The sequence below is a fragment of the Tachyglossus aculeatus genome, chromosome Y4 (assembly GCF_015852505.1).
Source record: "Tachyglossus aculeatus isolate mTacAcu1 chromosome Y4, mTacAcu1.pri, whole genome shotgun sequence".
NCBI lineage: Eukaryota > Metazoa > Chordata > Mammalia > Monotremata > Tachyglossidae > Tachyglossus > Tachyglossus aculeatus.
The window spans coordinates 7,724,076-7,748,681 of record NC_052096.1 but is presented as its reverse complement, the minus strand read 5'-3'; the positions used below and the strand labels follow the sequence as shown (position 1 = coordinate 7,748,681).

At 47.6% G+C, this 24,606-nt stretch overlaps 2 protein-coding genes and 9 non-coding genes across 11 annotated transcripts; 4 read left to right on the top strand and 7 right to left on the bottom strand.

Annotated features, from left to right (window-relative positions):
• Window positions 1-3,873: 3,873 nt before the first annotated feature.
• LOC119946880 (40S ribosomal protein S3a-like) lies at window positions 3,874-8,893 on the bottom strand. The gene is made up of 6 exons (XM_038768359.1): window positions 8,803-8,893; window positions 7,688-7,791; window positions 5,748-5,935; window positions 4,947-5,155; window positions 4,605-4,714; window positions 3,874-4,275 (listed from the first exon to the last, which is right to left on the bottom strand). Exons 1-6 carry the CDS (start codon window positions 8,862-8,864, stop codon window positions 4,154-4,156), a joined length of 795 nt encoding a protein of 264 aa, XP_038624287.1. The 5' UTR covers window positions 8,865-8,893; the 3' UTR covers window positions 3,874-4,153.
• Window positions 4,813-4,883, bottom strand: LOC119947412. Its single transcript, XR_005456486.1, has one exon. It is a non-coding gene; the product is annotated as a small nucleolar RNA SNORD73 (small nucleolar RNA).
• Window positions 5,536-5,606, bottom strand: LOC119947413. Its single transcript, XR_005456487.1, has one exon. It is a non-coding gene; the product is annotated as a small nucleolar RNA SNORD73 (small nucleolar RNA).
• Window positions 8,894-11,549: 2,656 nt separating the features above from the next.
• On the bottom strand, window positions 11,550-11,632 carry TRNAL-CAG. Its single transcript has one exon. It is a non-coding gene; the product is annotated as a tRNA-Leu (tRNA).
• A 347-nt stretch (window positions 11,633-11,979) lies between these two features.
• TRNAD-GUC lies at window positions 11,980-12,051 on the top strand. The gene has a single exon. It is a non-coding gene; the product is annotated as a tRNA-Asp (tRNA).
• A 3,532-nt stretch (window positions 12,052-15,583) lies between these two features.
• Window positions 15,584-15,654, bottom strand: TRNAG-GCC. The gene has a single exon. It is a non-coding gene; the product is annotated as a tRNA-Gly (tRNA).
• Window positions 15,655-16,138: 484 nt separating this feature from the next.
• Window positions 16,139-16,212, top strand: TRNAN-GUU. The gene has a single exon. It is a non-coding gene; the product is annotated as a tRNA-Asn (tRNA).
• Window positions 16,213-17,144: 932 nt separating this feature from the next.
• TRNAE-CUC lies at window positions 17,145-17,216 on the top strand. The gene has a single exon. It is a non-coding gene; the product is annotated as a tRNA-Glu (tRNA).
• A 465-nt stretch (window positions 17,217-17,681) lies between these two features.
• Window positions 17,682-17,753, top strand: TRNAD-GUC. The gene has a single exon. It is a non-coding gene; the product is annotated as a tRNA-Asp (tRNA).
• A 787-nt stretch (window positions 17,754-18,540) lies between these two features.
• On the bottom strand, window positions 18,541-18,611 carry TRNAG-GCC. The gene has a single exon. It is a non-coding gene; the product is annotated as a tRNA-Gly (tRNA).
• Window positions 18,612-24,126: 5,515 nt separating this feature from the next.
• On the bottom strand, window positions 24,127-24,507 carry LOC119946925 (histone H2B type 1-O). The gene has a single exon (XM_038768405.1). The coding sequence runs from the start codon at window positions 24,505-24,507 to the stop codon at window positions 24,127-24,129; it is 381 nt and encodes a 126-aa protein (XP_038624333.1).
• Window positions 24,508-24,606: the final 99 nt, after the last annotated feature.

Here is a 24,606-nt window from a genome sequence, read left to right as displayed (position 1 = left end):
GGCGTTGCTATGGGTCAAACACAACTCGACAGCATAAGACAACAACAGCAGTTACCTCATCTGTAAAATGGGATTTAAGGCTGTGAGCCCTACCTGGGACAGGGACTCTGTCCAACCTGATTAGCTTAAACAGCACTTGATACATAGTAAGTGCTTAAATACCACAGTTATTATTTGCACCCTTTATTCACTCCTTCAGCCCCACAGCACTTATGTACAGAGAAGCAGGATGGCTTAGTGGAAAGAGCACAGCCTTGGGAGCCAGAGGTCATGGGTTCTAATCCCAGCTATGCTACTTGTCAGCTATTGGGCAAGTCACATAACTTTAGTTGGCCTCAGTTACCTCATCTGTAAAATGGGGATTAAGACTGTGAGCCCCACATGGGACTAAGAACAGTGCTTAGAACAGTGCTTGGCACATAGTAAGCACTTAACAAATACCATTATTACTATATCCATCTTTCATTTATTATCTCCTTCCTCACACTCCAGCAAGCATTTAATAAATAACATTGATTGTATTTACTAAGCACCGTGGGCAGAGCACTGTCCTAAGCACTTGGGAGTGTTGTACCTCAATCTCATCTGTCTTGCTGCCAACCTCTTCCCAACGTCCAGCCTCTGGCTTGGAACACCCTCCTTCTCCATATCCTGGACAATGACTCCACCTTCAAAGCCTTATTGAAGGCAAATCTTCAAGAAGCCTTCCTCGACTAAGCCTTCCTTTCCTCTTCTCCCACTCCCCTCTGCATCACCCTGACTCGTTCCCTTCCCTTCCACCAGGGTCTGCGATGGCTCTGAGCCAAACCAGACTAACCGGGCCTTCGAGGGCTGAGCCAACAGATGGACAGACCTCATGTGGGAGGCAGAGTGTTCGCTTTGGGAACCAAAGACTGCTTTGCTGAGGCCAAATCTATTTTCCTGTTGCACGAACCTCAGGGTGGGGGAAGTGTTCCAGTTGAGTGCCCCCATGGGAATCGGCCGGGCCCTCCCTGCCTCTAGCTCAGCTGTTCCCCTTTCTCGTGACTGGAATTTCCCAACTCCTACCAGATCTTACTCTGCCTTTAGAATAAGTGTAGACACCTTCTTCTGCTATCCCAACCCCCCTCCATCCCATATGTGATGCTGCCACCTATTTGTATTGTCATTCCCCGGCCCTGCAAACTCACTGTGGTCAAGTGATGTGGCTGCCAACTCTTGTCTGCTGTGACCTTGGGCAAGTCACTTAACTTCTCTGTGCCTGTTACCTCAACTATAAAAAAAAATGGGGATTGAGTATGAGCCCATTCTGGAACAGGGACTGTGTACAACCTGATTAACTTGTAGCTACCCCAGTGCTTACCCCTCTCAGGGTCACACCTGGAGTTTCCAGTACTCTACCAGTTTTGGCTACGCGAAGGCCTACCCATTCCATTCCTAGCTTGGGCAGTGGCCAGTGAGTGGAAGGCAATCTGCTGCAAGTTAAAACTCACCCATGCTGGGCAGCAGCGGCATGGGAGTCAAGGGAGGAGACTCGAGTTTACTGCACGGAAGGCGGCAACGATAAACCACTTCCGGATTTTTACCAAGAAAACTCTATGGATACACTTCGTAATGATTGCAGATGGAGAGCGGGGTGTTCTGGGAGAGATGTGTCCATGGTTGCTATGGGTCAGAAACGACTCAACTGCATAAGACAAGATCCCTGTGCTTAGAACAGTGCTTGGCACATAGTAAGGACTTAAATACATTATTAATTGCAGTACTTGTTAGGCCCTTACTATGTGTCAAGTACTAGGTTTCAGATGATCAGGTCCCCTCATTGAGCTCTCAGTTTTCGTTGAAGGACATGTATTGAATCCCTATTTTGCAGACAAAGGTACTGAGGCACAGGTAGGTGACTTGCCCAAGGTCACACGGCAGGTACGTGGCAGAGCCGGTTTTAGAACCCAAGTCCTCTAGCTCCTGGGCCCATTTTTTCATTCAATCATATTTACTGAGTGCTTACTGTGTGCACAGCACATAGAAGCAGCATGACTTAGTGGGAAGAGCATGGACTTGGGGGTCAGAGTACATAGGTTCTAATCCCGGCTCTGCCACTTGTCTGCTTTGTGACGTTGGGCAAGCCGCTTAACTTCTCTGTGCCCCATTTACCACATCTGTAAAATGGGGTTTAAGACTGGGAGCCCCGCGTGGGACAACCTCATTACCTTGTATCTTCGGGTGCTTAGAGCAGAACAGTGCTTAAGCGCTTAGTACAGTGCTCTGCACACAGTAAGCACTCAATAAATAAATAAATTGAATGAATGAACAGTGCTTGGCACATAGTAAGTGCTTAACAAATGCCATCATCACCACTTGGTAGAGTACAACAATAAGCAGACACATTCCCTGCCGACAACAAACTTACAGTCTAGACTACTTCTCTTCCAAGTGCTTAGGACAGTGCTCTGCACAAAGCAAGTGCTCAATACTACTACTACCATCTTTTCCTACCCACTTACCCGAGGCAGGAGTTTGACCACAAGGAGAGAGAAAATGGGGTCTCCCCTGACTTCCTACCAGAGTCTCTTGACTCCCACACATTCCATCCTGATTATCTCTAGTGACGGGCCAAAGAGATCATCTCCTCTCCCTGCTGTTTCCTGTTCTGACTTCCCCATTTCTGGGCAATGGTCAGTTATCACATGCCAGTAAAGATAAGAGCAAACATGCCCCTGTTGTTTCCTGGTACCAAGAGCTCCTAATAAATACTTGCATTTGTTAAGCCCTTATCTGCCTCGTGCTGATAATCCAGTCAGCCACAGTCCCTGTTCCACACAGGGTGTGGTCTAAAGCAGAGGGAGAACAGGTTTTCCATCACCATTGTACAGATCAGCAAACTGAGGCAGAGAAGTTAAAATGGGGGTTCAGACTGTGAGCCCCATGTGGGACTTTGGTTGTATGCAGCCTGATTAGCTTGTATCTATCTATCCTGGGGCGTAGTACAGTGACTGGCACACAGTAAGCCACCCTACCACTAAAATTTGCCTGTGACCACCCTGTAGAAAAGGGATAGACTTGGATATAGAACCCAGGTCCCGACTCCCAGCCTCTACTCTTTCCACTGGGCCACAATGCATCTCTGGTGGTTTCAAAGGAGTGAGAGGATTGCACTCTAATGTACCCCACAAAAAGGCAATGCCTCCAAAAAGCCCAACACCCATCATTACCACCACCAACTTAACGATGGTCCTTACATCGCTGTGCACGATCTCCCTTCACCCCCAAATTCCAACCCCACAATAGGGATGAAAAAAGCCAGAAGAAGCAGGGAAATGATTGTTAGGGTTGTGCACTCCATGCTGAGAATTTCCGATTAAAAAAACAAAACCCTAAAACTCAGCTCCTGTGGAGGCAGGCTGAAACTGTGGGCTGAGGTGTGCCCTGGTTACTCGGGCCTGCAATGCAAGAGAGCCACTGGCCATGGTCATCAACTCACGGGCTGTCCTCAAGACCCTCGGGGCGGCAGGGAGGGGGGACAGGATGGGACGGGACCGGCAGAAAGGAGACTGGGGACCATGTGAACAGCTCTGCATAAATCACTAGCACTACAATCCCTTCCTCCGCCCAGCTTCCCAGAGTTGTTGGAGTGGACTGATCGCTCTTCACCACTGTTAATCAGTGCCGAAGGGCTCTCCCACTTAATTTCACCTTTGTGCACTTATGCCCTGCCAGCACGAAGATGGGTCACCCCTTTTGCTACCTGTCGGGTAGGGGGCTCCTGACGATGCTGTGCCCAAAACCCCAGGATGACTGTCCAGAGATAGCAGGGCTAAGAGGGGAGAATTCCAACCTCTTGACTTAGAAGGGGAGGAAGCAGGGGAGGGGGGAGAGAGAGAGTGAGACAAGGCCCAACTTTTTTAAAGGCTTGTTTCTTCATAAATATTTTCTGTTCTCCTTGCGGTAAAAGGTCAAGGGCAACTCAAAGGGCAGGGGAAGGGGATCTCCAGTTTGGTTGCCATCTTGGCTATGATGGGAAGTTGGCCGCCAGCTCGGGGAAGACTCCCTGAGCCTAATTCTCAGCCAACTGGGGCTCCACGGAGACCGGCCAGACATGTCGCAGGAATCGGACCAGGCAAGGCAGCCCGGAGCTGTGACACTGTTCCTTCCCTGGCCACTCGAGGTCCCGGCCTCAGACGGACTCCTGGACGGGCGGCTCATAGCCGTCGGCGCGCTCCACCTTGGCTCCCGTCTCGTCCCCAGACGGTTTGCTGGATCCGCTGCCTTCCCCGTGCAACTCCATGAGCTTCCCCACTGGAGAAAGGAGAGATGGGGCAGGGCTCAGGGTTGCCACCATGCCCGGGATAGGCCAACTGGTCACCATGACAGGGAAGGAAACCATGCCAGTAGCCCCCGGCCTAGAGCACCAGTGGTGATACGGTGGCAGTCCAGTGCTCTGCACACAAGTAAGCACTCAATAAATGCCACTGATTGATTGGTAACGTCCCCATACACTGAATGTACAGCAGAAGCACATTTACGGTCTCCACCCAACAAGATCGAGCCCTTTCCACCACCTACAAGACCTGCCCGACACCCACAGGACGTGAATGTTTGTAAGCAGGGACTCCCGCTCCACTCACGCTCGAATTTGGGCTTCTTCAGCATCTTGACTTTGCGCACGAAGACGTCGTGGAGGGGGTAGATGGATTGGCAGGCCTTCTCGATGTCTTTGCCGATGCTGTCCGGGATCCTGCATACCCCAGCCCCCAGTGTTATCTGATGCCCTGGCCCCGCTCGCCTCCCCAGCCCGCCCCCCAGATAGGCGGCACCACAGAGGCCCGCCGTGGGAACGTCAGAAAATCACAACGGTGAAATCACTGGAGGTCATCTGGGACCGAAACATGTTGTCATCACCCATTCCCACACCTTTTCGCCACCCAGCGAGGGTCTGGAGTCCCCCCTCCCTCCGGGCACCCACTCACAGCTTGTTGACGACTTCCTTGAGGTCGTTGGTCTGCACCTCGCGGGTCATGATCTCCGTCATCTTCTTGCGGATCTGGCGTACCTGCTGGTGCTGGGCGTACGACGTCTTGCGGATCTGGTTGTTGCGCTTCTTGGTGAAGCCCACGCAGAAGAGGCGCAGCAGGTAGCCGTCTGTCGTCTTGATGTCCACGTGAGCTTCGATCATTGTCTGTGGGCACGTGAGGTGGGAGATTTCAAATCGGTTACAGCCCATCTAATACCGTCTATCCTACTTAAATTCTCTCCACAATTCGTGAAGACCTCATTGTTTTCTTACCCCGAATGAGGTGTGAATGTATGCACACACACATATACCACACTATTCTTCATCAGCTAGCCCACCTACAGTGACTTCCTCTTTGGATCCTACCTCTGCAATGTCACTCAGTGTTCCACACGCTGTTTGGTCCACGTCAATGAAACCTTCACCTCTACACCCCTTTTCTAGGTCTTGCCCCTGCCCTCTCTCCCATCCACCACTCCACACCCAGCCACCCAACTAATGGATCAAAAGATGGCAGACAAGGACCCTCGGAGGGTCAATACGGGGACATCAGGAAAATGCAGCAGTCATATCACGGAATGTCATTTGGGACCGAAACATTTTGTCATCATGCATCCCTGCCCTTCTCATGCCCTCTTTTGATAACTTGACCTGGTCTGAGGAACACCACGGTCCAGACACCCCACCCCGCATCGCCCCCCAAAACCGGGACGGATTCTCCGGAGGGCTTTCTTTTGCAACCAGGTGCCAGGCCCACCTGCCACTTCTTGACCATGGAGCACATCTTGTCGCGGGTCAGGTCCATCCCGTGGAAGTTGGTCAGGCAGTTCTTGCCCTGGATGTCCTCAGTGATGAGCTTGAACTTGCGGAAGGCCACCTCGTCGTTCTGCAGATCGGCCAGACTCACCTCAAACACCCGGCCCTTGAGGCCGTCGGACGCGATCTCTACAGGGTGGGAGGACAGAGGCAGGGTTACCGCCTTAGCGGGGAAAGCAGCATGGTCTCATGGGTAGTGCCCAGGCCTTGGAGTCAGAAGGACTTGGGGTTTAATCCCGGCTCCAACGTGTCTGCTGAGGGACCTTAGGTAAGTCACTTCACTTCTCTGGGACTCAGTTACCTCAACTATTAAATGTGGATTAAGATTGTGAGCCCCATGCATCCATCGTGATAAATTTGTATCTATCCCACCGCTTAGTACAGTGCCCGGTACATAGTAAACACTTAGCAAATACCATTAAAAAAAAAAAACACGACTTGGGGCAGGCCCCCTGGGGTTCAAGGATTGTCTTGCAATGGTTCTGACAGCTCAGTCGCCAATCACACCTATGCAAGGCTGAACGTTACCCAGGAACACACCTGTCTCTCTGCACCAGAGCAAGGACTAGGTGGCCCAGTAGCTTCCCAACACAACCAGTAGCAAAACCCTCACTCTGGTAGGCAGGCCTACGGCCCGCACTCTCTCTAGCCAGCCATCATCAACTGAACACCTACTGTGTGCCCAGCAATGCATTCACTCCCACTTATATCCACTGTATTTAATGAGCACTTATTAAGTACAGCACTGTACTAAGTACTTGGGGGAGCACACATGAATTTACACTTCTTATTCTTTAAGCATGAACTCACCTACACATCCCTTTCCCTCTTCTTTTCTTCTGTCTGTACACTATGCCTGTCTCCTTTGCTAGACTCCCACCTCTGAAGGCAGAGATCTTATCTAACCATCGTCTCTCCCAAGCTCTTGATACAATACTCTACTCAGAACAAACACTCAATAAATACTACTGACAGAATAACATAGAAAGGAAAGAGATATAAAAGCTATTCAAATTTCCTCCGCTTTGCCAGAACCAAATGAATGTGGTTCACCTTCCCTTCCAATGCTAAAGTGGCTGCATAAGACACTTATACATCACCTATGCACTTAGATCTGTGACCTTTGGGTATTTCCCACTTGCAACCCCACAGAACTTATGTGCATACACGTAAGTTACATATTGTAAATTATTTATTTACAGTCAGGGCTGTCTCCCCCTCTAGACCATAAGCTCCTTGTGGGCAGAAAACGTGTCACCAACTCTGTTGAATTGTACTCTCCCAGGCATTCAGAAAACTCAATAATGCCAAAATCAGAGACTTGGACCAGCATATAAACTTTGCCACGTTTTGGGTCATGAACGTCCAGTCCAAAGCTCTATCCCCCGACCCCTACCCCGCCTCTAAATCCTCCATGATCAAACCAAAGTTGCTGCTTCTCCCCTCTTTCCAGATTATCTTCCAAGTGCACCCGCTGCTGCTGCTGGGGCAGGATAAGAAGCCCACGGGATATCAAAGCGAGACCTCCAGGAGGCCTTCCCAGACTGAGCCCCTTCCTTCCCCTCCCCCTCGTCCCCCCTCCATCCCCATCTTACCTCCTTCCCTTCCCCACAGCACCTGTATATATGTTTGTACATACTTATTACTCTATTTATTTTACTTGTACATATCTATTCTATTTATTTTATTTTGTTAGTACGTTTGGTTTTGTTCTCTGTCTCCCCCTTTTAGACTGTGAGCCCACTGTTGGGTAGGGACTGTCTCTATATGTTGTCAACTTGTACTTCCCAAGCGCTTAGTACAGTGCTCTGCACAAAGTAAGCGCTCAATAAATACGATTGATTGATTGATGGATTGACCTAAATGCGGGAGGGGACTTACTGGTTCCTTGCGTCCTGGTGACCAGGGTCTTCCCGATGTTGCGGATGTTGAACATAGCCGGGGCCTTGACATCGTACCAGTCCTTCTTGGAGAAGGGATCCACCCTGAAGCCACAAGACATTGTTATATGGGGAAACTGTCTCTATATGTTGCCAACTTGTACTTCCCAAGCGCTTAGTACAGTGCTCTGCACACAGTAAGCGCTCAATAAATACGATTGATTGATTGAAACTGAGGACCGTGCCCTGAACTAAGGAGAGCATCGGGGTCGGGATCACCGAACAGGAGATCCAGGAGGAGCTCCCAAGATGATCTGCGCATCAGGCAGAAACTCCTCACCCTGGGCTTCAAGGTTGTCCATCACCTCGCCCCCTCCTACCTCACCTCCCTTTTCTCCTTCTCCAGCCCAGCCCGCACCCTCCGCTCCTCTGCGGCTAACCTCCTCACTGGGCCTCGTTCTCGCCTGTCCCGCCATCGACCCCCGGCCCACGTCCTCCCCCTGGCCTGGAATGCCCTCCCTCTGCCCATCCGCCAAGCTACCTCTCTTCCTCCCTTCAAGGCCCTACTGAGAGCTCACCTCCTCCAGGAGGCCTTCCCAGACTGAGCCCCTTCCTTCCTCTCCCCCTCTCCATCCCCATCTTACCTCCTTCCCTTCCCCACAGCACCTGTATATACGTTTGTACATATTTATTACTCTATTTATTTTACTTGCACATATCTATTCTATTTATTTTATTAGTATGTTTGGTTTTGTTCTCTGTCTCCCCCTTTTAGACTGTGAGCCCACTGTTGGGTAGGGACTGTCTCTATATGTTGCCAATTTGTACTTCCCAAGCGCTTAGTACAGTGCTCTGCACACAGTAAGCGCTCAGTAAATACGATTGATGATGATTTTTGTCCCGGGCTCGGGGACACCCAGTCGTTGCACCCCTAAAGATGTGGTCCCCTGAACTTGGAGGCGCGCGCCAAAGCCCAGACTCCAAGGGAGGTGGGGAGGGGGCGCAGAGCTCCGCCGGGTCCGGGGGCTGCATCCGCCGCCATCCGCAGCCCCCCGTCCCCACCGCGGCAGGGGACCCCCGGGATGGCTGCAGGGGGATCCCCCCGACTCCACTTACACCTTCTTTTTGGCGCCTTTCTTGCCGCCTTTGGTCAGCCGCTTATTTTTGCCCACCGCCATGACGCCGGCCGGGAGCGAAAAGAGAGCGGAAGTGGGGCCCGCGTGGAATTTGACGGGAGGTGAGCAGGGGGGCTGGCGTCATCCCCAACTCTCGCGAGACTTGGAAACGTGACGGATAATCGGGTTCCTCCAGGAATTCATTCATTCATTCAGTCGCATTTATTGAGCGCTTACTGTGTGCAGAGCACTGGACTAAGCGCTTGGGAAGTACAAGTTGGCAACATATAGAGACGGTCATATAGACATGTGTTCCGGAGCGCCCGCTGGGCGTTTTGCGCTGTACTAAGCGCCCGGGAAGCACTGAAGAATAATAATAATAATAAATGATAGCATTTATTAAGCGCTTACCATGTGCAAAGCACTGTTCTAAGCGCTGGGGAGGTTAACAAGGTGATCGGGTTGTCCCAAGGTAGGCTCACAGTCTTCATCCCCATCTTACAGACGAGGGAACTGAGGCCCAGAGAAGTTCAGTGACTTGCTCAAAGTCATCATCATCATCATCAATCGTATTTATTGAGCGCTTACTATGTGCAGAGCACTGTACTAAGCGCTTGGGAAGTACAAATTGGCAACATATAGAGACAGTCCCTACCCAACAGTGGGCTCACAGTCTAAAAGGGGGAGACAGAGAACAAAACCAAACATACTAAATAAAATAAATAGGATAGATATGTACAAGTAAAATAAATAAATAAATAGAGTAATAAATATGTACAACGATATATACATATATACAGGTGCTGTGGGGAAGGGAAGGAGGTAAGATGGGGGATGGAGAGGGGGACGAGGGGGAGAGGAAGGAAGGGGCTCAGTCTGGGAAGGCCTCCTGGAGGAGGTGAGCTCTCAGCAGTGTCGCACAGCTGATAAGTGGTGGACTCCATTTATTTTGTTATTTATTTATTTTACTTGTACATATCAATTCTATTTATTTTATTTTGTTAGTATGTTTGGTTTTGTTCTCTGTCTCCCCCTTTTAGACTGTGAGCCCACTGTTGGGTAGGGACGGTCTCTATATGTTGCCAACTTGTACTTCCCAAGCGCTTAGTACAGTGCTCTGCACACAGTACTAGCTCAATAAATACGATTGATGATGATAGAGCCCCAACAGCGGGCTCACAGTCTAGAAGGGGAATTGGGAAGGGGGGGGTCGTCCTAGGCCACGATTAAGGTCCGTAAATGCCGAATAATAATAACTGTGTCGTTTGTTAAACGCTTGCTTTGCGTCAAGCAGCGTGTCCTAGAGAAAAGAGCACGGGCCCGGAAGTCAGAGGACCTGGGTTCCATTTGTCAGCTGTGTGACTTTGGGCAAGTCACTTAACTTCTCTATGCTTCAGTTACCTCATCTGTAAAATGGGGATTAAGATTGTGAGCCAAGCAGCATGTCCTAGAGAAAAGAGCACGGGCCTAGAAGTCAGAGGACCTGGGTTCCATTTGTCAGCTGTGTGACTTTGGGCAAGTCACTTAACTTCTCTATGCCTCAGTTACCTCATCTGTAAAATGGGGATTAAGACTGTGAGCCCCCCATGGGACAACCTGATTACCTTGTAACCTCCCCAGCGCTTAAAACAGCGTTTTGCACATAGTAAAGCGCTTAATGCCATTATCATTATAGTATATTAATAATAATAATAATAATCACCGCCTCCACCACGTGTCTGCAGTGTGACCTTGGGCAAATCACTTCACTTCTCTGGGCTTCAGTTCCCTCATTTGTCACAGTCTTCTAGACTGGGAGCCCACTGTTGGGTAGGGACTGTCTTTATATATTGCCAACTTGTACTTCCCAAGCGCTTAGTACAGTGCTCTGCACACAATAAGTGCTCAATAAATACGATTGATTGATTGATTTGTAAAGTGGGGATGAAGATTGTGAACCCCACGTGGGACTGATGGGGACCCCATGCACCATGGAAAGGTGATTATCTTGGATCTACCCCAGTGCTTAGAACAGTGCTTGGCACAAAGTGCTTAACAAATACCATCATTATTATTATTATTTGCCCAAGGTCTCACGCCAGGCACCTGGTGGAGCTGGCGTTGGGAACACAGCTCATTTAACTTCCAGGTATGTTCTCTTTCCATTAGGCAATTTCTACCTCTGAGGAAAGTCGTTCCCATCCTTTTCACAACCCCCAGTCAGTGGGCCCAGTGTTGCTCTGCAACGCATTAAACACTGCAAGAGGAAAAGGGGAGGCAAAGTGGGGGTGCCTGCGACTTCAGGAAGCAAGAAATCCTAAAGGGTCTGGGCAGGGCCTTTGTGATTTGGGAGGATGTTCCCCAACTCGATCGTCCATTCCCAGCAGAAGAATCCCAGCAGAAAGTCATGGGCCTTGATGGGTGGCAATAATAAAGTCCTCCTCAGCCCCAGTTCCATCTATAACAAACTCTGCTCCTGCTCTTCTTCCACCTGCCCTCCTACCTCCACTTCCAACATTCTTATTATATGATCTCAAGGAAAATCTGTCTGTTAATTTAAGTGTAACTGAACTCCATCCGCCGCCGGGAGGGGTGAGAGGCAGAAGAATGCTGCCTCAAATTGCATCCTACTAAAGAAAGGCTCCTCCCAACCACACAGTCCAGTCCCGCCTCTATAAATTTTTCTGGGAGCAGAAAGTGCTAGTACAAACGGGGAGCGAAGTGAAAAACAGCCAAAACCGTTCCAGCTAACGCTGGAAAAGGAAGAGCTGTCAGAAGTGGGATTCGAACCCACGCCTCCAGGGGAGACTGCGACCTGAACGCAGCGCCTTAGACCGCTCGGCCATCCTGACTCTCTGGGTTGAAGGTTTTTAAGTTTTTCTCTAATCGCTAATTACATAATAATAGCACCCTTTTATTTTGTTGATGGACCGTTTTGGGGAATTGATATAATCTGCCTCAGTTTCTGTCCAAAAACTACCTCCGCAAGTACACGCAAGACAAAAATCTCCGAATGGCATGCCTTCAAAACATTTTTGTGTGTTTTTAATGGGAGAAACAGCTATCGTGATAACGATTTCCAGGAATAACTTTGGAGATTTTAGGTATTCTTGATCCCGCTAATAACTGATAAAATATCAGCCAATCATCCGGAGCTACGTTCCTGACAAAGTGTTGCTTCAAAAAACTGTTATCGTTTTCCTCGTTAGTATAGTGGTGAGTATCCCCGCCTGTCACGCGGGAGACCGGGGTTCGATTCCCCGACAGGGAGATGGTAATATATTGCTGAAGATTTCTTTATTTCGGGAAATGATTGATCAAGCACTGTACTAAACGCTTGGGAGACCACACTACGACAGAGTTAGCGGACGTAATGTAATGTATGTATTGTAATGTTTGTCGAGAGGGGGAGATATTATAATGTAGAGATTTTACTTTTCAAACCCCCAAAATGTTTTCCAGGGATGTATTTTTCTGTTTTTATTTTCTTTTCTCTGCCCTTCCAGATGGTGTACAACATTTGTTGTTCTCTTGAGTAGTAGTTGGAGTAGTACTAGTAGTAGTAGTAGTGGTAAAAAAAGAATGGTATTTAAGTGCTTACTATGTGCCATGCACTGTTCTAAGCACTGGGGTAGATTCAAGGTCATCAGCTAGTCCCATGTGGGACGCACAGTCTTCACCCCCATTTTACAGATGAGGTAAGTGAGGCTTAAAGAAGTTAATCAATCAATCGTATTTACTGAGCGCTTACTGTGTGCAGAGCACTGTACTAAGCGCTTGGGAAGTACAAGTTGGCAACGTATAGAGCCCCTACCCAACAGTAGGCTCACAGTCTAGACGGGGGAAATAATAATAATTATGATGGCATTTATTAAGCGCTTACTATCCGCAAAGCACTGTTCTAAGCGCTGGGGAGGTTACAAGGTGATCAGGTTGTCCCTCAGGGGGCTCACAGTCTTAATCCCCATTTTACAGATGAGGTAAGTGAAGCACAGAGAAGTGAAGTGACTTGCCGAAAGTCACACAGCTGACAATTGGCAGAGCTGGGGTTTGAACCCATGACCTCTGACTCCAAAGCCCGTGGTCTTTTCACTGAGCTATGCTGCTCAGAGGTTAAGTGAAGTGAAGTTAAATAAATCTATTTGTTCTGACTATCTTGACACCTGTCTACATGTTTTGTTTTGTTATCTGTCTCCTACTTCTAGACTGTGAGCCCGTTGTTGGGTAGGGACCATTTCTATATGTTGCCGACTTGTACTTCCCAAGCGCTTAGTACTGTGCTGTGCACACAGTAAGCGCTCAATAAATACGATTGAATGAATGAAAGTAACTTGCCCAAGGTCACACAGCAGACATGTGGCGGAGCTGGGATTAGAACCCATGACCTCTGACTCCCAAGCCTGTGCTCTTTCCAATAGTAATAATAGTGTTTGTTAAGCACTTAACTATGTGCCAAGAGCTGGAGTTGATTATATTCAAGACAAGCAGAGCAGACACAGTCCCTACCCCGTAAAAGGCTCACAGTCACAGGAAGGGAGGACAGGTATTGAAGCCTCACTTTACCCATAAGGAAACTGGTGCACCCAAAGTTAAGTGACTCGTACAAGGTCACACAACAGGCAAGTGGCAGAGCCAGGATGAGTACCCCTGTCCTCTGACTCCCAAGCCCATGTTCTTTCCCCTCTGCCATGCTGACTCTAATAGTAGTTCTGGGGATGGTATGTAAGCACTTACTATGTGCCAAGTATTCATTCATTCAATCATATTTATTGAGCGCTTACTCTATGCAGAGCACTGTACTAAGCACTTGGAAAGTACAATTCTGCAACAGATAGTGTATTAAGCCTTGGGGAAAAAATACGTGGATGAGAATTAGAGGCTCCTAGAGGCCCTCAATTGAAGAATAAAGGTGTATGGGGGGAGGAAGTGGTGTCCTCTCTACTAGACTGTAAACTCCTTGAGGCAGGGATCACAAATTGATGCCAATTTGTACTTCCCAAGCGCTTAGTACAGTGCTCTGCACATAGTAAGCGCTCAATAAATACGATTGATTGATTGATTGATTGATCACATCCACCAACTGTATTGTATCGTACTCTCCCAAACGCTTATTGTACAATGATCTGCACATTATAATCTCTCAATAAATACAATTAAGAAACAATAAAAATCCAAAAACAATATCTGAGGCGAGGACACGATAAATACAAAAGTAGGGCATTGTGACAGAGTTCCTCAATCACTCAAATACAACTGATTGATTAAGAAACAATAAAAACCCAAAAACAATATCTGAGGCAAGGACACGATAAATACAACAACAGTAGGGCATTGTGACAGAGCTCCTCACAGCTAAATTCAACAGTCCCGGTCTATCAAGAAATCAATCAATGATATTTATTGAGTGCTTACTGTGGGCAGAACCCAGTACTCTTGGAGAGAATCTTCCAAGTACTTGGGAAAGTACAATACAGCACTGCTGGTTGATGTATTCCCTGACCACGAGGAGTTTACAGTCCCAGAAGACATAGCCGCATCCTTCCCAACATTCCAAAAGTTCAGAAGGCTTTGACACAGCAAGAGTTTCCTTTTTCTTCCCAGGCTGGAGGTGAGAGCAGATAGGATGCCTCGTGTTAGGAAACTGAGCAGCCTCTCTGCCATTTAGCAGGCCTCGGTGGTGGTCTGGGGGCTTTGGACTGGTTGTGGACTCTAGCTACAAAAGTTTCCACTCCCTTTCCAGTCTGGTACCCAGGTCTTTTGACTGCCATAAGAACAATAATAGTAACAGTGGCATTTGTTAAGCACTATTGTTATCGACGAACAAGGGTTAACACATGGGTTCGTTTAGTCAATGAAGAGATGAGTGACTCGGAGAGAACGAGTCATAGATCAGAGCAGTAGGAAACTGGCGAGCCCGTTCACCCCGATGGGGTACGACTGATTGCAGCACCTGAACCACCAGTGTAAGTCGGCGGCAGGGTTCAAGAACCCAAGGTGGTGACACAGATAGGAAAAATGACTCCGAGACATGAGTTCAGATAGAGCAGTAAAGGAGGAAGGTGGCTATCTGCCTGTTCACCTCCCAAGAGAGGTACCAGTGACACGCAGCCCCAATCCCATTCTCACTGTTTCTTTTATTGAGTTACAGCAACATGGGCGCGAAGCAATGGGAATTTAAGGGAACCAATTAGGACCAACAGGATGGTTGTAAATTCTCATTAGTCTCTGTTCTCACAGCCTTGTACAGATGGGAGTAACTTGTTATCTACCCTACAACCTTGCATAGACAGGTGTTACTTGTTACTGGCCTGAAGACATTCTGTTGTTGAGCCTTGCATAAAATACAAAAAGAGTTGTTCTCTCGGCCTGCACAAAATGGAGGGTTACTGTCGGTATGCGCAAAATGGAGTCAGTCATGCCAAGTCCGCTAGTGGACAACACTATGCGTCAAGCACAAGGTCCATATAAGCTTAAAGTTTAAAGAGGGAGATAGACATTAAATTGAATTACAGGTAGGGAAAATAGTATGATATAAAGATATGTACATAAATGTTGTGGGTCGTTACATTTATGCATTATGTATGTAATATGAAATGCATTAAATGAATTTATAACTTTTCTCATCTGTTCTATTATACTGTTTGCTCTGTATCATAGGCACCGTGTCAGCTTTCTTTTAATAGTGAAACCCTTGTGTAAAGCTAAGCAATTTGGGGTGGGTCAAAAAAGAAACATTGGTTTTTGAAGGTAAAGAAAAAAAACTGATGGGCCAGAAATCGGATAGTTAACTGCAAAACATCTTTTGCATTGGCCGGGAATCGAACCCGGGCCTCCCGCGTGGCAGGCGAGAATTCTACCACTGAACCACCAATGCTCACGTAGTTGATATTTTCTACAGAATATTCTTGAACGTAGAGAGGAAGGTAAAAGGGTTTTTGTTGCCGTTATATTTCTAGAATCTGGAAGACCAATAAATGAATAATAGAGCACGTTCATAGATAAGTTCAGAAATGCTAAAGATTCCTTAAATCGTATTTACCGAGCTCCTACTGTGTGCACAGCACTGGACAAAACGCTTGGGAGACTACAACAATAAACAGACCCATTCCCTGACCACAGTGACCTTACGGTCTAGCAGGTAGGGGTCTACAAATGTAAGTTTTGGGGAGGAGAGGGGGCGTGCATTGAGAGGGGGTCTTTCCCCAGAGGGGGTGTTTCTCTAAATCTGCAAACGGGCCCAAAGGAATGAACATCGGAATCCCACTCTCGGGCTTGTATAAACTTTCCCGTTAGAATTACTTATTTCTACAAAACGTCCTTCAGCAGGAGGAGGGCCCGAGGAAAGATTTTTCCTGTCTGTCTCTGTGGCGCAATCGGTTAGCGCGTTCGGCTGTTAACCGAAAGGTTGGTGGTTCGAGCCCACCCAGGGACGGCTTTCATTTTTTTGCGAGGAACCAAAAGATTTTTTAATAGTATTTGTTAAGCGCTTACTACGTGACCAACACTGTTCTGAGCCCTCAGGTACGTAATCAGGCCAGATCTTCAAACCGGTCCCTTCCTACGGCCCCCCTCTAGACTGAGCTCGTGGTGGGCAGGGGTTGTCCCTCTTTATTGCTGCATGGTAGTTCCCCAAGCGCTTAGTACAGTATTCTGCACACAGTAAGCGCTCAATAAATACGATTGAGTGAATGAATGACCCTCCAACTGATTCTTCTTTTCATTATCCCTTATTTTTCAGCGGCTATGGGCCTCCAGCAATTTTTATTTCGACTCCAGTTCCTCTACACAGGTCGCAAGCGGCCAATTCAGCATCTAATCCTTACCAGCAGACTCTGTTTTTCCCCATTATCTGCCCCCGGCTCGCTCCCAATCTTTCCTTTCTACTTCTCCTCCCCCTTTTTCTCCTTCCCCATCCTGATCTCGGGTCTCCGAGCACCGCAACCAAGCGCTAAATCCGGCCGGTCTCCCTATGAAGTTAGCGACGGTCGAGCCTCTTTTCCTGGGCCCTGTTGACGGCTTGTCTAATAAGAAAGGCAATCTCATATTTTCTATTAAAATCCCCAATGCAGTTTTCCTCAGTGGAAAACTTGCCCTTTAATGTTTCTGAAGAAACATGGAAGAGAGTAGATTATTCCTCCATAAATGTTTGGAGGTTCGGGGCAGGGAATGCTCATGCTGTTAGGCATTGACAAAGACCCTCCTGGGGCGCGGCTGATGGGTTGCTTCAGACTGTAATCCCAATTTCCCTTCCATTTCAATCATTTTCTAAATAGAAGCTGCACCTTCAGCTTCAAAATTAAAATCTAGAATAGAACTAGCCGTCATACTTCCTCAGAAGATCTTTTGGAGGCAAAAGTCACCAGTTCCCTGGTGGTCTAGTGGTTAGGATTCGGCGCTCTCACCGCCGCGGCCCGGGTTCGATTCCCGGTCAGGGAAATAACCTTTTCACTTCCATTCCTCTAAACTAGTAATTAACCATTCCGACAAACTTCTGTTTTATTCCACTACCCTTCCGACAAACTTCTGTTTTATCCCACGACCCTGCCATCGATTAACTTTCCATTCCCCTCTCTTCTCTTTGGGAAACCTGGAACTCCTCGGGACTAACAGCGTTCATAGGGTATTCTTAAACAGTACCCAGGCCGTTTATCATCGCTTTACACTCTGTGTCCAATGCTAATTCGCTTGTCCATACCGCCCTCCTCCAGCTAGATTGCAATTTTCCCATCATGAAACCCTCATAAAATCCCACCTTCATCAAAGCACGGACTCAATAAATTATTATTGACGATGATTATTTTTGAGTAGCAGAAAGGACCACGAATTTTACTTTGACCACATAAGTAAACATAATTAACATTTCCAACAAGAATGTACGACTAAAAGATGCTCTTATCGCTTTCCTCGTTAGTATAGTGGTAAGTATCCCCGCCTGTCACGCGGGAGACCGGGGTTCGATTCCCCGACGGGGAGAAGTGTTGATTTTTGCTGAAAGCTACTCTTAGCTCTCAAATATATATTTAATCCATCAAACAATCGTATTTATTCAATCAATCATATTTATTGAGCAATTACTATGTGCAGAGCACTGTACTAAGCGCTGAGCGTTTACTATGTGCAGATCACTAACTGGGAGAGTGCAAATTGAGCTATATATCAGGCTTGGTAGACACATTCCGCGGCCACAACGAGCTTACAGTCTAGAGGGAATATTGATATTAGATATTTATTTTAAAGTCTTTCGACATTTTCCCAAATATCCAAGGCTATTAATGTCTATACAGGCCCCCAAACCTTGTCACCTGCTCTACAATTGCAATTCTGGTAAGGGAAGTTGGGGTAGATCAGGCAGCTTGGGCTGGTGCGGTTAACACAGAATGAAATATTACCTTTTAAGGCTGCTGTTTCTGCTTTTGTATCATTTTTACCTGTTAACTTTTTCCCTTGAACACCTGTATTTCTTCTTCAAGATTTTGGCCCCCGCTTGGGACCACGCTTCAATTTATTCATTCATTCAGTCGTATTTATTGAGCGCTTACTGTGTGCAGAGAACTGTACTAAGCGCTTGGGAAGTACAAGTCGGCAACATATAGAAACGGTCCCTACCCAACAACGGGCTCACATTTATCTCTTCCCACCCTCTCCCGTGCTTACAGTAGCGTTTCGTACGTAGTCAGCACCTAAAGAATGGTAGTGTTGAGTGCTTAGGTCTCCATTTGACCAAGAAAGTGTACATCAGGGGCTTCCCTGAAATAAAAGTTGCATTGGCCGGGAATCGAACCCGGGCCTCCCGCGTGGCAGGCGAGAATTCTACCACTGAACCACCAATGCTTCGTATTGGAGAGTTTTATTAAAACCTTAGTTGTCTTTGAACCACCATTGTTTATTAGTGTTAAAAGGTAAGGGAATATTGTTGAGGTAACTGAGGCACAGAAAAGTGAAGTGACTTACACAAGGTCACACAAGAGATAAGTGGCGGATTACAAACCAGCTCCTTCTGACTCACAGGCCTGTGCTTTATCCACTAGGCCACACTACTTATAAATCATTTATAATATATAATTTAAAGATATGGACGCAAATGATGTGGGGTTGGAGGTGGGGCAAATATCAAAAGTCACAGAGCCAAGTGCACAAGAAGACTGAAGGGAGGGTGAGCCAGGGAAAAGAGGGCTTCATCGGGGAAGTCCTCGTGGAGGAGATGTGACCTTAATAATGCTTTGAAAGTGGAGAGAGTGGTGGTTTGGCATATATGGAGGGGAAGGGAGTTCCAGGATAGGGGAAAGATGTAGGAAAGGGGTCGGAGAAGAGATGAACAAGATCAGGGCACAGTGAGTGAATAACCTGACGCTAGAGGTACGGAGAGTGCGGGCTGGGCTGTAATAGGAAATCAGTGAGGTGAGGTAGAATGGGACGAGCTGAGTGAATGTTTCAAAGCCGATGGTAAGGAGTTTCTGTTTGATGCAAAAGCTGCCACTGAAGGTTCGTGAGGAGTGGGGAGACATGGACTGAACGCTTTCGTTGAAAAATGATCCTTGCACAAGAGTGAAGTGTGTGTGGATTGGAGTGGGGAGAGACAGGAGGCTGGGAGGCTTCAAAGGAAGGGAAAGAGGGATAGGAAAGATGGGTTGGCACGAAAGCGTCTTTGGGGAGCGAGAAGGGATGAGTCCTCCCCCATTCCCAGTGAGTGTGAAGGAGTGGGAAGAGATGAGAGCCCCTCGAGAGAAAGCGGCATCAATCTAAACCCCCGTTTTCTTCTGCTCCTCCTCCCCTCCCCATCGCCCCGACTCGCTCCCTCTGCTCTAACCCCCTCGCCACCCAACAGAACTTGTGTATATATGTACATATTTATTATTCCTATTATTTTATTAATGATGTGCATATTTCTGTAATTCTATTTATTACAGCCCACCTTTTCCCTCTCCCCCTTCCCATCGCCCACCCGCCCAACCTCCTTCCCCTCCCCACAGCACTTGTATATATTTGTACATATTTATTACTCTATTTATTTTACTTGCACATATTTACTACTCTATTTTATTAATGATGTGTATATAGCTATAATTCTATTTATTCTAACGGTTTTGACACGGTTAACTGTTTTGGAGGCCTTCCCAGACTGAGCCCCTTCCTTCCTCTCCCCCTCGTCCCCCTCTCCATTCCCCCATCTTACCGCCTTCCCTTCCCCACTGCACCTGCATATATGTATATATGTTTGTACATATTTGTTACTCTATTTATTTATTTATTTATTTTACTTGTACATATCTGTTCTATTTATTTTATTTTGTTAGTATGTTTGGTTTTGTTCTCTGTCTCCCCCTTTTAGACTGTGAGCCCACTGTTGGGTAGGGACTGTCTCTATATGTTGCCAACTTGTACTTCCCAAGCGCTTAGTACAGTGCTCTGCAAACAGTAAGCGCTCAATAAATACGATTGATGATGATGATGATGACACCTGTCTACATGTTTTGTGTTATTGTCTGTCTCCCCCTTCTAGACTGTGAGCCCGTTGTTGGGTAGGGACCGTCTCTATTGTACTTCCCAAGCGCTTAGTACAGTGCTATGCACACAATAAGCTCTCAATAAATACGATTGAACGACTATAGATGCTATTGATACCTGTTTACTTGTTTTGATGTCTGTTTTCCCCCTTCTAGACTGTGAGCCCGTTGTTGGGCGGGGATTGTATATATGTATATATGTTTGTACGTATTTATTACTCTATTTATTTATTTTATTTGTACACACTTATTCTATTTATTTTATTTTGTTAATATGTTCTGTTTTGTTGTCTGTCTCCCCCTTCTAGACTGTGAGCCCGCTGTTGGGTAGGGACCGTCTCTGTGTGTTGCCGACTTGTACTTCCCAAGCGCTTAGTATAGTGCTCTGCACACAGTAAGCGCTCAATAAATACGATTGAATGAATGAATGAATTCTCTATTTGTTGTTGAATTGTACTTTCCAAGCTTAGTATAGTGCTCTGCGCACAGTAAGCTCTCAATAAATACGATTGAGTGAATGAATCTGGGGAGAGCCAGGTTTCAGTGATGGCAGTAATTGGGTCAGGAAGAGATCTAGGGTAAAGGGAAGCTTTCCCATGTTGGAGTGCGGGCTTGGCTGAGGATGCATGGAGGATGCTTGGGGTCGGGACGGTAGGAAGGGGTTGGATGGGTGTAAACTGGCGGGGGCCAGTACGGCGGAAGGGGGATGAGGGGCGGCTCTGGGACAGGGTGATAAGGATGGGACAAGGAAGGGGGCGGTGCAAAGGGTGGGGTGGCGTTGGATGGGAGTAAACTGAGGGGGAGGGCTGGCCTGTGGGGAGGGAGATAAGAATAATAATAATTATTATAGTATTTGTTGATCGGTTACTAAGCGTCAGGCACTGCACTAAGCACTGAATAGATACAAGCAAATCGGGTTGGACGCAGTTCCCTGTCCCACGTGGGACTCACAGTCTCAATCCCCATTTTACAGATGAGGTAACTGAGGCACAGGGAAATGAAGAGTACTGGGTGCGAGGGACAGGGGTGAGGGGATTGGAGGGAGGGGACTGAGGTCACATGGTGGGGCGGCTATGGTGTAAGAGAAAGAAAGTCTGGAGCTGCCGCAGTTGATCTATAAACTCTCTAGACTGTAAACTAGTTGTGGGCAGGGATTGTCACCATTTAATAATAATAATAATAATAATGGCATTTATTAAGCGCTTACTATGTGCAAAGCACTGTTCTAAACGCTGGGGAGGTTACAAGGTGATCAGGTTGCCCCACGGGGGGCTCACAATCTTAATCCCAATTTTACCGATGAGGTAACTGAGGCCCAGAGAAGTGAAGTGATTTGCCCAAAGTCACACAGCTGACAAGTGGCGGAGTCGGGAGTTGAATCCACGACCTCTAACTCCAAAGTCCGTGCTCTTTCCACTGAACCACACTGCTGAGCCACACTGTTTAAGGTTGCATTGTACTTTCCCAAGCCCTTAGTACAGGGCTCTGCATACAATGAACGCTCAATAAATACGAATGAATGAATGAATCTGTAGCCCCCGTGGCCAACACAGGCTCCTCTAGTAGGTGGCGACTCAGCAGCTCCCAGCTGAGAGAAATCTACAAATCCACGGTGATTAGAGAGTCATTAAAAGCTCAAGTCGGGAGTAAATGGGCGAGCCGTTAGCTGTTGATGGGTTGACACGTTGTTATCTCCTTGGTGAGTCGCTGTCCTATTTCTTTGACGGGTCATGGGTCCTGGCGTGCGAGGGGGTGGTGGGGGGGGATTAGCAATTCCTTCCTCATGCAGTCCCAAATCATCATTGCACGGGTGGTGGGAGGAGAGAATAATAATAATAACTGTGGTATTTGTTAAGTGCTTACTATGTGTCAAGCACTGTACTCAGCGCTGGGGTAGATACAAACAAATAGGGTTGGACACAGTTCCTTGTCCCACATGGGGCTCACAGTCTCAATCCCCATTTAACAGATAAGGGAATTGAGGCCCAGAGAAGTGGATTTGCCCAAGGTCAAAAAGCAGACAAGCAGACAAGCGGCCTAATCAGGATTAGGCCCATGACCCATGAGCTTCTGACTCCCATGTCCTTGCTCTAGGCCCTGCTGCTTCTCAGCCTGAGAGTGCCGATGTCCCCTCCCGCTGGGCAGTCCCAGATCTCCGGTGGAGGAACTGGGAGGACTACCCTCCCCTTTGTTCAGTCCTGAAATGTGAGGGGGAGGGACCGGAGAGTTCACACGGATTTGAGAGTCAGAGGGTATGGGTTCTAATCCCGGCTCTGCCACTTGTCCGCTGTGTGACCTTGGGCAAGCCACTTAACTTTTCTGTGCCTCAGTTACCTCTTGTGTAAAATGGGGAATAATAATAATAGTAATAATTATGGTATTTGTTAAGCGCTTACTATGTGCCAAGCATTGTTCTAAACTTTGGGGTATATACGAGGTAATCAGGTTGTCCCATGTGGGCCTTACAGTCTCAATCCCCATTTTACAGATGAGGTAGCTGAGGCACAGAAAAGTTAAGTGACTTCCCAAAGTCACACAGCAGACAGTGGCAGAATCGGGATTAGAACCCACAACCTCTGACTCCCAAACCCATGCTCTTTCCACTAAACCACACTGAAGCCATTAAGACTGTGAGCCCCACGTGGGACAACCTGATTACCTTGTATCTACCCCAGCGTTTAGAACAGTGCTTGGCACATAGTAAGTGCTTAACAAATACCATTACTATGGTTATGATTATTACTCCCAGTTCCTCCGCTGTGGGGAAGGGGTGGAGGCCCTCCCTATTGTTTGAGTTCATAGCCCTTTCCTTGCCAAGTGGGAGCTGCGGTGGTATGTAAACTGTTAATTCCTCAAGGGCAGAGAACGTGTCTACTAACTCTGGCATTGTTCTCTCCCAAACGCTTAGTACAGTGCTCTGCACACAGTAAGCGCTCAATAAATACGATTGAATGAATGATATCTGGATTCCTCTTAGCAGCTCCCCGCCACAGAAAGACCTAAGTGTACTGTGAGCACGGGCTTGGGAGTTGGAGGTTCTAATCCCGACTCCGGCAATTGTCAGTTGTGTGATTTTGGGCAAGTCACTTAACTTCTCTGTACCTCAGTTACCTCATCTGTAAAATGGGGATTAAGACTGTGAGCCCCACCTGGGACAACCTGATAACCTTGTATTCCCCCCAGCGTTTAGAACAGTACTTGGGACATAGTAAGCGCTTAATACCATCATTACTATTACGATTAGAAACCAATCAATGGTATGTGAGCACTTGCTATGCGACAGTACTGTTCTAAGCGTTTGGGGGAGTACAATACAACATACTTAGCTGACACATCCCTTGCCCAGTCTGAGGCAGACATTAATACAAGTATTTTGTAATAATTTAAAAGTGTCTATGTAAGTGCTGTACGGTTGGGGCGAATATCACTTGACCACGCAAGGATTAGTACCATGGTTTCAGGTTACACCCTTGTTAAATGAGTAAAAATAACACATCTTAAGCTATTGACAAAAAGGGAACCTTCTAGGTAATCGAAACATCCAAGTTTTCAGTGCTCTTGATGCATAGCACCCCATAAACCCGTTCTGATCCTCATGGAAAAATAGCCCTTGTGGTTACAGAGACTTTTCCGGACATGGTGGGTGGCTCTGAAAAAAGCCTTTGGTTTTAGGATGCGAGGAGTTGGATATACTTCCCTCTTTAACCTGCCCAAGTCTGTTTTATCCAAAAGTACCGGAGAGATGCCCAACCAATTCTAAGTGATTACAGCTCCTTTCAGAAAATTTGGGTGGCTCTGAAAAGAGCCTTTGGTTTCAGAGTGCCAGAAGTCTGACGATCAGTTTACTTGGAACTGGTGTACTTGGTGACGGCCTTGGTGCCCTCGGACACGGCGTGCTTGGCCAGCTCCCCGGGCAGCAGCAGGCGCACGGCCGTCTGGATCTCCCGGGAAGTGATGGTGGAGCGCTTGTTGTAGTGCGCCAAGCGGGAAGCCTCGCCGGCGATGCGCTCGAAGATGTCGTTGACGAACGAATTCATGATACCCATGGCCTTGGACGAGATACCCGTGTCGGGGTGGACCTGCTTCAGCACCTTGTACACGTAGATGGAATAGCTCTCCTTGCGGCTCCGCTTGCGCTTCTTCCCGTCCTTCTTCTGCGCCTTGGTCACCGCCTTCTTCGAACCCTTCTTGGGAGCGGGAGCGGATTTCGCTGGATCAGGCATGTTGAAGGCCGAATGAAGACAATGCCCTCGTCAGCCTCAGCAGGCTGTATTTATAGAACTTGTATGCAAATGAGGACTCGCGTTCTCATGATCTGATTG

Coding starts and splice junctions, on each gene's coding strand:
- LOC119946880 (XM_038768359.1), bottom strand. CDS start 8,864: ATGGCGGTGGGCAAAAATAAGCGGCTGACCAAAGGCGGCAAGAAAGGC. Junction 7,792..8,802: donor AAAGGCGCCAAAAAGAAGGT/GTAAGTGGAGTC, acceptor TTGTGGCTTCAG/GGTGGATCCCTTCTCCAAGA. Junction 5,936..7,687: donor CACCAGGACGCAAGGAACCA/GTAAGTCCCCTC, acceptor CCCACCCTGTAG/AGATCGCGTCCGACGGCCTC.
- LOC119946925 (XM_038768405.1), bottom strand. CDS start 24,507: ATGCCTGATCCAGCGAAATCCGCTCCCGCTCCCAAGAAGGGTTCGAAG.